The 12103-nt window shown below is 48.0% G+C and overlaps 1 protein-coding gene across 2 annotated transcripts in view; it reads left to right on the forward strand.

Annotated features, from left to right (window-relative positions):
- LOC139276207 (lebercilin-like protein) overlaps nucleotides 1–12103 on the forward strand; it is a 242903-nt gene that overhangs the window by 96016 nt on the left and 134784 nt on the right. The window contains exon 4 of one of the 2 annotated variants that reach the window (XM_070893834.1): nucleotides 6105–6242. The exons of the other annotated variant lie outside the window; for it this stretch is intronic. Coding sequence (XP_070749935.1) covers nucleotides 6105–6242 — 138 coding nt within the window. The remainder of the gene's footprint in view (nucleotides 1–6104; nucleotides 6243–12103) is intronic. 2 annotated transcript variants of the gene reach the window in all.

The following is a 12103-nucleotide window of genomic DNA, read 5'->3' on the forward strand; positions in this document are numbered from 1 at the left end:
TAAAGCGGAAAGAGCCTACAGCATGGTAGAGAAAGAAGCACTCGCCTGTGTGTATGGGGTTAAAAGATGCATCAGTACCTGTTTGGTCTTTGGTTTGAACTGGGGACAGATCACAAGCCGCTCATTTCGCCGTTCTCTGAAAACAAAGGTATCAATACCAATACTTCATCCCGCATCCAGAGGTGGGCGCTGACATTATCTGCTTATGATTATGTCATTCGCCATAGATCTGACACCGAGAATTGTGCCGATGCTTTGAGCCGTCTGCCGTTGCCCACACTGGAGGTGGAAACGCTACAACCGGCGGACTTATTGTTAGTTATGGATGCTTTTGAGAGTGAATGAACCCCTGTCATAGCTCAACAAGTTAAGACCTGGACCAGCCAGGACCCAATTTTATCGGTGGTGAAGAGTTGCATCCTCAATGGTGATTGGTCTGCCGTACCCAAGCAAATGTGCGAGGAGATCAAACCTTACATTTGTCGCAAAGACGAACTGTCTATTCAGTCGGATTGTATACTGTGTTACAATTGTGTTGTTATGCCCAAGAAAGGGAGAGAGAAATTTGTACATGAGCTACATAGCACACATCCTGGCATTGTAATGATGAAAACCATCGCCAGGTCTCATGTATGGTGGCCGGGAATTGACTGAGCTGGAATCATGTGTGCATCAGTGTAACACTTGCATGCAGCTCAGCAAAGCACCAGTGGAATTGCTGCTGAGTCTGTGGTCGTAACCGTCGAAACCATGGTCCAGGATCTGTAGTGTTTGTAGGCACCTTTAGTAATGACTCCACGAGGCAGGGTATGGTCTTAAACTCTGCAGGCTTGCAGTCTTTTATTAGCAGCTCCTGAGTGCCTGCCAATAAGCTGTGTGTTCCTTTTTATACTGGGTTAGCTGCCGTGTGCTGGTAACCCCTGGGTCTCCAGCAACAGCACCCTCTAGTGTACCGGTAAGGTGTGTACAGTACAAGGGCACATTCAATGTTGCATACAGTGTTACAGACATCACACAGTAAACAGGCATGCACACACAACAATACTCCCCCCTGAGCATTTTTCATATCCTTGTTGTCATGACCAGGGGAGATGATCGGTGGTGGGCTATGGGAGGTTGTGGTGAGGGTTGTGTGGTTGCCAGGTGTGACCCCTGTGCTTGAGGCTGGCCTCGTACGTTTCCCCTCCCTCACACACAAACCAAGTGGGTGTCACTGTTGTGGGATCCCTCAGGAAGGTAGCCACGGCAGCAGTGGGTGGTGTGTATACACTGTGGTGTGGGTAGTTGTGGGGTGGTGGGCAGGGCCACAAGACTGGGTGGGCTCCTTGTCCACCAATGGGGATGAGGGTCAGGTCATCCCAGGGTTTGCCAGGGAAGCTGGAGGGTATTGACCTCATGCTTCTGGTGTTGGCCCTGGTGGCCAGAGGCTGTAGGGCTGGTCTGGTGCCGGTTGCCATTGGTGGTGGCTGGGCTGCCCATTGACCACTGTCCCTGTAGTGGGTCTGCTCCCACTGCCTGTGTGTGTGTCCTGCAAGGGGCATCACATTCGTTCCAAAGGTCCAGGCTACATGGTCAGGTAGCCTGCTGGACCTGGGGGTCTCCCACAGGGGGATTCCATTGGCATTAGCATGGTCCCTGTAGGACCCAATGTCCTTTGGCAGTGTCCGACTGGTATACATGATACCTTGGCTCTGATCACACATAGTTGAGCCTGCATTATACATTCTAGCACTTGCATTACGTTTGGGTGTCCTGGTTTCAACAGACATGGTTACATTACATACATTTTCATACTTGCACCCTTTAATTGCATCTTTAGCTTTAAAATTCATGTACTCAAATAGTTGGAACTTCCCCTTTAAATTTTTTTTGGTTACCAGTCTCAATTAAGGGAGCTTTCAAATCCAATTGGCCGCTCGATGTCACATGATGCTCCTCCATGTTGACTCGTGGCATGGAGGAGGCCATTTTGAATGCAGGTCTGCTGCAGCCATTTTGTGATGTTGTTGCAGGCAGGCTGTGGTGCTCTTTTCTTCCACAGCACCACTTCACCTGATGTGGACCCGGTTCATCCAATTTTTGCCCAGCAGCGTGGGACCGTCGCTGGCTACAATCCACAGGGGGAGTTTGTGCAACACGCCGCCCTGGGAGACCTGGACATTTACACTGCCAACGATTTGGATTTTACCTTTGGTATAGGTGAGCAGCTTTGCCTGGACAGGAGACAGTTTTGGTCGAGTGGCAGGGTTCCTCCAAATTTTTTCAAAGGTCTTTTGGCTCATCACAGACTGGCTCGCCCCTGTGTCAATCTCCATGGAGACTGGAACCCCGTTGATGTCCACTTCCATCATCCATGGAGAACTTCTGGTGGAGCAGGTAAAGATTCTATACTCCTCTCCCAGGGTTAGAGCAGCTACATCTTCATCTGTGTCGGAGCCCCGGTGATTAGCCAACTCATCCGAGACACAGTGAGTACAGCCTTTTCTGCACATTCTCTGAATGTGCCCTTTATCTTTGCAGCCTTTGCATGCATAGTCTTTGTAGCGGCACTGGTGGGTCCTGTGGTTTCCTCCACAGCGGCAGCATGGGGCCATCTGGTTTGCCCCATGTGGCGGACTCAGGGTTGCGAGACTCGGGGCAGCATTTCTGCCTTTAGAAGTATCCATGCGGTGCACTGCGCTCGCCGGTTTAAAGTCTTGGGTCAGTATTCGCCTGGAGTCGCTGGCCGAAACCACGTAGGCCTGGCTCACTTGAATTGCTTTCTGCAGGGTGACCGTAGTGTCAGCCGAGAGCAATTTGTGTAGGAGGCCTTCGTGGCCGATTCCGATGCCAAATATGTCCCTTAGTGCTTCATTAAGGTGGTCGGCAAACTCACACGGTGCAGCTAGTCTTCTTAAGTGTGCAGCATACTTGGCAATTTCTTGGCCCTCAGGTCGCCGGTAAGTGTAGAACCGGTGTCTGGCTGTGAGGATGCTTTCTTTCGGTTTTAGTTGTTCCTGTATGATTGTTACAAGTTGCTCATAGCTCTTGGTGGTTGTCTTCTCCGGGGCTAGTAAGTCCCTGACGAGACCGTAGATGGTGGGCCAACAACTGCTAAGCAAGATGGCCCTGCGTTTGTTTGGTAGTGTAGCCAGTATGTCCCCGTCCAGGTCATTGCCTATGAAGAAGTGTTCCAATCTTTCCACGAAAGCGTCCCTATCCTCCCCCTCTGTAAATTGCTGAAAGTTGCTGAGGTTAGACATATTGAGCGTGTCGTTCGTGATCCCATGCTCGTCGCCAGTTGTAGTGTATGTAGGCACCTTTAGTAATGACTCCACGAGGCAGGGTATGGTCTTAAACTCTGCAGGCTTGCAGTCTTTTATTAGCAGCTCCTGAGTGCCTGCCAACAAGCTGTGTGTTCCTTTTTATACTGGGTTAGCTGCCGTGTGCAGGTAACCCCTGGGTCTCCAGCAACAGCACCATCTAGTGTACTGGTAAGGTGTGTACAGTACAAGGACACATTCAATGTTGCATACAGTGTTACAGACATCACACAGTAAACAGGCATGCATACACAACAGGATCCACATAGACTTTGCAGGTCCCTTCCTCGGGAAGATGTTTTTAGTTGTGGTGGATGCATATTCGAAGTGGATAGCATGTATAATCATGTCATCCAGCACATCCACAGCTACCATTGAGAATCTCAGTGTCATGTTCATGACACATGTTCTGCCTGACATCGTTGTTAGTGACAACGGATCATGCTTCACCAGTCAGGAGTTTCAAGAGTTCATGAAACTCAATGGTATCAAACATGTAAAATGAGCACCGTTCAAACCTCCATCCAATGGGCAAGCAGAACGTGCTGTCCAAATCATAAAGCAGAGTATGAAGCGAGTAACCCAAGGGTCACTGCAGACCCGCCTGTCATGCATACTGCTTAGTTACAGGACAAGACCACACACGCTTACTGGGGTCTCGCCTGCTGAACTAATGACAAAGAGAGGTCTTAAGACCAAGCTATCTCTTGTATACCCTGACTTGAATAATCATATTGAATATAGAAGACAAAGTCAGCAAGGGTATCACGATTGCACAGCTGTGTCACGCGATATTTCTGTAAATGATCCTGTATATGTTCTGAATTATGGTCAGGGTCCCAAGTGGATCACTGGTACTGTCATGGCCAAGGAGGGCAACAGAGTATTTATTGTCAATCTCAAAAATGGGCAAACATGCAGGAAAAATATGGATCAGACAAAGCTGCGGCACACAGACAAACCGGAAGAGTCGGAGGAAGAGACAATCAACAACCAACCAACCAACCCCCAGTCATCAGAAGACTCAGTGGTCATAAGTGAATCGGACTTTTAATCACTATCATGTTCAATGAAAATGGACTTTCAATCCCTGACATGGCCATTGCCACTCCCACCAGATCAGCCACCCAGCCACCAGTCACAACAGACTCTGAACACTCACCCAAGGCTGGAGGTAAACTGAGACGCTCAACCCGAGAGCGTAAAACACCAGACCGTCTCAATTTGTAAAAGACTGTTAATATCTCAGAGGGGGATATTGTCATGTATGTACTTTTGGGATCACTAGCCACTAGATAGCGTCACTGTTGGAGGCCATTGGGCTGCACACACATGTGTGCAAGGCCAGCCATTTTGTATATTAGTCATTTTGGGCCTTAATAAAGCAGCGCTAAGGGTTGTTGTTAAACAGTACTCAGTCTAACAGTTATTGCATACACAACAATAGTAATTTATTTTTTGTAGGAAACATTGCAGGTAACATCAGGGGCCGAAATTGCCCCTTTCTATAAGAGCTGTGACCGCCTCAAAGAGACAGCCATGGGTCGGTAATGACTCACCGATCGGTCAGCGAGGAGGGGCCGCCATTTTGAAAATTGCCCTCCATTATTTTTGGTGCTCTGTACGGGACTGCCCCGGTTGTCTTCCCATGCTGTCGGACACGCGCCGATCCCTTACCAACCGGCGGTGACCCCCTTTTCACCCCCGCATGTGAAATTGCCCCGCGGGAGAAGATCGGCAACTGCCCGGTGCCCCCAGCAGCTTTCCCCGGCGGGAAGCTTCTTGTGGCTGGGCGGCATGTCCGCCCTTAAAGTGGAGGGCGCACTGCCGTGGCTGCCATTTTATTTTAATTGCCAGCATGCTCCAAGGTCGGCACGACAATGGTGGCCACAGATTTGGCCGGACTTCCAACAGGCAGCCCGGCACCCCCTCTTGGGTGCCAGGCCGCTGGTCCGGCCGAATCCCTCCCTGGTGGCCCAGTGGACCTAACTTAAATAAATGCAGAGTTCGCAGCAGCTCTTCCCCTTTAACTGAATGGGAGGGACATTGTGACACGTCAACGTGGCGCCGAGGAGTCGGAGTGGTGGCTAATCCGACACAACGGCACTTCCGCTCCGCTGCCGCCGCCCGGAACACCGATCCGCTGCAAAAAAAAATAAAGAGCTGAATAACACCAGAGTCTCCGCCCTAGGCATTGTGGCAGAGAAAGCACTTAAAAAACGGTTAGTGCAGAGGGCAATTTCGGCCCCTAATTGATCTTACACACACTCAAGCGTGACAATGCATTCTATCCAGCCGTGCCACGCGTAGCACTTCCTACAGTCACTACCTTGCCAATCGGCAGCACCAGAGATAGACGTTGTGAGATTAGAAAGATCCAACTCCAATTCCTGGTCCGTGCTGAGTTGGCCGATCGCCGATGGGACATCGATGTGGGCACTAAAATTGGTCTGGTCACTGGTCTTAGAAAGGAGGAAAAATTTAGCAGGTTTCCAGTTCCTGATTGGTATGTACTAACTGCTACTGGAAAGGGTGCATATATGGACATCAGGTGAAGGTAGGTTTGGGTTCAGTTGAGAGATCTTTGGCTATGATGCCCCCATGGTGGAATAGCCCATCTTTTACACTGTGCTCATGGATAGCTCAATTGGCCATAGGGTTGCTGGTGCCTGTGAAATCATTCCACCTGAAGCGTCTGCATCTTCAGGAAAGGAAGGGATGTATGAACACAAAGTGTTGTCTTTAATGGCAATTATCCCATGATTTTCCTGCAAGTGCTTATTTTTTTCACTGTGTCTTTAGGACTTGGAGAAAATTCTGGAGTTAAAAGGTAAAAGTTTCAATCATCAGCTGGCTGCAGAACACAGAAAAACACGGGAGGCCCTTGAACTGATAAAGAAGCTAGAATTGGAGCAACGCACCTTGAACCAAATGCTGACGGTATTGCTTTAGCTGACCCATTATAACATGATTGGTTTGTTTAAAATTTAAACAGTGCAAAAGTTAAGCACAATATTCAATCAGCAAAATATATTAGACTGGATCGACTAGGCTTATATTCACTGGAAGTTAGAAGAATGAAAGGAGATCTCATAGAAACATATAAAATTCTGACGGGATTGGACAGGTTAGATGCAGGAAGAATGTTCCCAATGTTGGGGAAGTCCAGAACCAGGGATCACAGTCTAAGGATAAGAGGTAAACCATTTAGGACTGAGATGAGGAGAAACTTCTTCACTCAGAGTTGTGAACCTGTGAAATTCTCTACCACAGAAAGTTGTTGAGGCCAATTCATTAGATATATTCAAAAGGGAGTTCGATGTGGCCCTTACGGCTAAAGGGATCAAGGGGTATGGAGAGAAAGCAGGAATGGGGTACTGAAGTTGCATGATCAGCCATGATCATATTGAATGGTGGTGCAGGCTCGAAGGGCCGAATGGCCTACTCCTGCACCTATTTTCTATGTTTCTATGTAAATTGAAGATCTAGACGATCAAAATTAATTCCAGACCAATTAATTTTACAAAAAAAGGAGGCCTGATATTGGTACAGAGGAAAGGGAAATTAGTTCATTTGTGTCTTTCATTTTTCGAAAGAGAAACCAATTGCTTCCCATCCCCACTGACTCAGGAAGTTGGTAGCAGCCTTTCAGTGCCTCGCCTAAGTGAGCATTTTTCACAAGTGAGCCTAGACCCTGAGGGGCTGAAATTGCCCCACCCGATAAAGCTTCTGGCCGCCTGAAAGCAGCTGTCACGGGGCAGCACAGAGTGGCCGCCGACTCTCCGCGGAGTGGCCGCCATTTGGTAAATTGCTCTTCATGAGTTTTGGAGCGGTGCCCGGGATCACTCCGCCCGTTTTCCTGCCACGGCGTGTATGCGCCGACACCTTACCGACTGGGCAGGGTCCCCCTCGTGAAATTACCCCTCGGGAAATTGCCCCTTTCCTGGTATTGCCCCATGGGAGCGGCCCTGTCGCTGGTCGGTGCCCCCGGCAGCTTTTTGTGTGGGTGCACTCTCTGTGGCATGACGGCCCAGTTGCACATAAAGGGGAGGGCGCACTGCCATGGCCGCCATGTTATTTATTTTTGTCGGCCGACTACCAGGTTGGCCCTTCAACTATATCCCCAGGTTCGGCCGGGCCGCCAAAAGGCAGCCTGGCAGCCCCCTCTTGGGTGCCAGGCCCCTGGCCCGGCAGAAACCCTTCCTGGTGGCCCAGTGGACCTAACTTAAAAGCATGCAGAGCTCGCAGCGGCCCTCCCCTTTAACTGAAGGGAAGAGACAATGTGACGTATCAGCGCGGTGCTGAAGACTGGTCGGGGGAGCGGACCCGCTGCAAGTGGCACTTTTTTAAAAACAGAGGTTGCGTCCCGTTTCAGGCGGTTGCCAATTTCAGCCTCCCGAGTGTTGATCGGATGTTTCCCATGTTCGGCATCATAGCCAACCCTGAGCCTGTCCTCACCCAATGAACTTTTATGGAGAAGTCACTGAAAAATGATCAGGAGGAGGAACTCTGCCTGATCTTTCTCTTTTTACGCCCAGTGATGGCAGTGGTGACTTTAGTAATGTGTCCTCGAAATTTTAATCAATGTTAACTGAACACATTAGCAAAGAAAGTCTCAGAATGACCATTCAATTGCATCTTATTTGGATATCCCCTATTGCCCTTCCTGAACTTTAATAACATTAAACCCAATAATGTAGAAATCCCATAAATCATGTTGTACACTATTTAAGTCTAAATCTACCTGTAAGAAATTATCAAATTGTTTAATGGAAACCAGTTGGCAGAGAAAGTAAATTCAGTCCCTGAAGACGAAGAATTTAAATAGCACGCTTCCAAGTTCCCGCAGGATCAGGTGTACAGACAAACGCGGCAACAAACCTATGCCAACTTTCTCTGTTCAATACGGTGTCACGGGAATGGAATTGGCTTGCAGCAAAGCCAGAGTGAAAGGTCACATGTGGCTCATCTAGCAAGTTGAAAGATATCAGACTCGCAGTCGGAGGGGAGGTACTCGTCATTTACTGCCATTTTCCAAAAAGAACAGCATTTTCTAGGGGGATAAAATGGAACCAGATTTATTTTCATATTGTTAGCACTAAGATATACTCTTTTTTGCAATTGGCTCTCCCGAACACACTGTGACCAGGGTGTTTGATCCATGGAAAGCATCACAGGTAAATCCAATCCTGTTCTCAACTGACATCCACACTCATGTATTTTACGCCCAGGTCGCTGGATCGCAGTTGGGAACGGGAACCCCGACTGATTCTTTTCCTCATCCTAGAGATAGTGGAGCTAATTTTAGTATTCCATGACTGTGCTAGCTAACATTGACCAATGCAGCATGGACCAGAGATACAACCTGGGACCTGCTGATCTGTAGGGCTCAGTATCACACTATCAGGGAAGGTAGTGCAGGGGTCCCCTGCGGTCATCCCCCTGCAAAACAGATACACCTCTTTGGGTACTGTTTGGGGGGATGACTCATCAGGGGAGAGCAGCAACAGCCAAGTTCATGGCACCGTGGCTAGCTCTGCTGCACAGGAGGGCAGGAAAAAGAGTGGGAAAGCGATAGTGATAGGGGATTCAATTGTAAGGGGAATAGATAGGCGTTTCTGCAGCCGCAACCAAGATGCCAGGATGGTATGTTGCCTCCATGGTGCAAGGATCAAGGATGTCTCTGAGCGGGTGCAGGACATTCTGAAAAGAGAGGGTGAACAGCCAGTTGTCGTGATGCATATAGGTACTAACGATATAGGAAAAAAATGGGATGAGGTCTTATGAGACGAATTTAGGGAGCTAGGAGTTAAATTAAAAAGTAGGACCTCAAAAGTAGTAATCTCAGGATTGCGACCAGTGCCATGTGCGAGTCAGAGTAGGAATCGCAGGATAGCACAGATGAATACGTGGCTTGAGCAGTGGTGCAGCAGGGAGGGATTCAAATTCCTGGGGCATTGGAACGGGTTCTGGGGGAGGTGGGACCAGTACAAACCGGACGGTCTGCGCCTGGGCAGGATCGGAACCAATGTCCTAGGGGGAGTGTTTACTAGTGCTGTTGGGGAGGAGTTAAACTAATATGGCAGGGGATGGGAACCTATGCAGGGAGACAGAGGGAAATAGAAGGGGGGCAGAAGCAAAAGATAGAAAGGAGAATAGTAAAAGTGGAGGGCAGAGAAACCCAAGGCAAAATGCAAAAAGGGCCACATTACAGCATGATTCAAAAGGGGCAAAGTGTGTTAAAAAGACAAGCCTGAAGGCTCTGTGCCTCAATGCGAGGAGTATTCGGAATAAGGTGGATGAATTAACTGCGCAGATAGCAGTTAACGGATACGATGTGATTGGCATCACGGAGACATGGCTCCAGGGTGACCAAGGCTGGGGACTCAACATCCAAGGGTATTCAGCATTTAGGAAGGATAGACAGAAAGGAAAAGGAGGCGGGGTGGTGTTGCTGGTTAAAGAGGAAATCAATGCAATTGTAAGGAAGGACATTAGCCTGGATGATGTGGAATCGGTATGGGTGGAGCTGCGGAATTCCAAAGGGCAGAAAACGCTAGTGGGAGTTGTGTATAGACCACCAAATAGTAGTAGTGAGGTTGGGGACAGCATCAAACAAGAAATAAGGGATGTGTGCAATAAAGGTACAGTAGTAATTATGGGTGACTAAAATCTACACATTGATTGGTCGAACCTAACTGGTAGCAATGCGGTGGAGGAGGATTTCCTGGAGTGTATTAGGGATGGTTTTCTAGACCAATATGTCGAGGAACCAACCAGGGAGCTGGCCATCCTAGACTGGGTGACGTGTAATGAGAAGGGACTAATTAGCAATCTTGTTGTGCGAGGCCCTTTGGGGAAAAGTGACCACAATATGGTAGAATTCCTTATTAAGATGGAGAGTGACAAGGTTAATTCAGAAACTAGGGTCCTGAACTTAAGGAAAGGTAACTTCGACGGTATGAGGTGTGAATTGGCTAGAATAGACTGGCAGAGGATACTTAAAGGGTTGACGGTGGATAAGCAATGGCAAACATTTAAAGATCACATGGATGAACTTCAGCAATTGTACATTCCTGTCTGGAGTAAAAATAAAACGGAAGGTGGCTCAACCATGGCTAACGAGGGAAATTAAGGATAGTGTTAAAACCAAGGAAGAGGCATATAAATTGGCTAGAAAAAGCAACAAACCTGAGGACTGGGAGAAATTTAGAATTCAACAGAGGAGGACTAAGGGGAAAATAGAGTACGAGAGCAAGCTTGCAGAGAACATAAAAACTGACTGCAAAAGCTTCTATAAATATGTGAAGAGAAAAAGATCAGTAAAGACAAACGTAGGTCCCTTGCAGTCGGATTCAGGTGAATTTATAATGGGGATCAAAGAAATGGCAGACCAATTGAACCAATACTTCGGTTCTGTCTTCACAAAGGAAGATACAAATAACCTTCCAAATGTACTAGGTGACAGTGGGTCTAGTGAGAATGAGGAACTGAAAGATATCCTTATTTGGCGGGAAATTGTGTGAGGGAAATTGATGGGATTAAAGGCCGATAAATCCCCGGATCCTGATAATCTGCATCCCAGAGTACTTAAGGAAGTGGCCCGAGAAATAGTGGATGCATTGGTGATCATTTTCCAACAATCTATCGACTTTGGATCAGTTCCTATGGACTGGAGGGTAGCTAATGTAACGGCACTTTTTAAAAAAGGAGGGAGAGAGAAAGCAGGTAATTATAGACCGGTTAGCCTGACATCAGTAGTGGGGAAAATGTTGGAATCAATCATTAAGGATGAAATAGCCGCCCATTTGGAAAGCAGTGACAGGATCAGACCGAGTCAGCATGGATGTATCAAAGGGAAATCATGCTTGACGAATCTTCTGGAATTTTTTGAGGATGTAACTCGTAGAGTGGACAAGGGAGAACCAGTGGATGTGGTGTATTTGGACTTTCAAAGGATTTTGACAAGGTCCCGCACAAGAGATTGGTGTACAAAATCAAAGCGCATGGTATGTACTGACATGGATAGAGAACTGGTTGGCAGACAGGAAGCAGAGAGTCGGGATAAACGGGTCCTTTTCAGAATGGCAGGCAGTTACTGGTGGGGTGCCGCAGGGCTCAGTGCTGGGACCCCAGCTCTTTACAATACACATTAACGATTTGGATGAAAGAATAGAGTGTAACATCTCCAAGTTTGCGGATGACACTAAGCTGGGTGGCGGTGTGAGCTGTGAGGAGGATGCTAAGAGGCTGCAGGGTGATTTGGACAGGTTAGGTGAGTGGGCAAATGCATGGCAGATGCAGTATAATGTGGATAAATGTGAGGTTATCCATTTTGGGGGCAAAAACACGAAGGCAGAATATTATCTGAATGGCGGCAGACTAGTAAAAAGGGAGGTCCAACGAGACCTGGGTGTCATGGTTCATCAGTCACTGAAAGTGGGCACGCAGGTACAGCAGGCGGTAAAGAAGGCAAATGGTATGTTGGCCTTCATAGCTAGGGGATTTGAATATAGGAGCAGGGAGGTTTTACTGCAGTTGTACAGGGCCTTGGTGAGGCCTCACCTGGAATATTGTGTTCAGTTTTGGTCTCCTAGTCTGAGGAAGGACGTTCTTGCTATTGAGGGAGTGCAGCGAAGGTTCACCAGACTGATTCCAGGGATGGCTGGGCTGTCTTATGAGGAGAGACTGGATTAACTGGTCCTTTATTCACTGACGTTTGGAAGGATGAGAGGGTATCTCATAGAAACATATAAAATTCTGACAGGACTGGAAAGGTTAGATGCAGGAAGAATGTTCTC

This window comes from Pristiophorus japonicus, chromosome 11 (genome assembly GCF_044704955.1).
Source record: "Pristiophorus japonicus isolate sPriJap1 chromosome 11, sPriJap1.hap1, whole genome shotgun sequence".
Classification (NCBI taxonomy): domain Eukaryota; kingdom Metazoa; phylum Chordata; class Chondrichthyes; family Pristiophoridae; genus Pristiophorus; species Pristiophorus japonicus.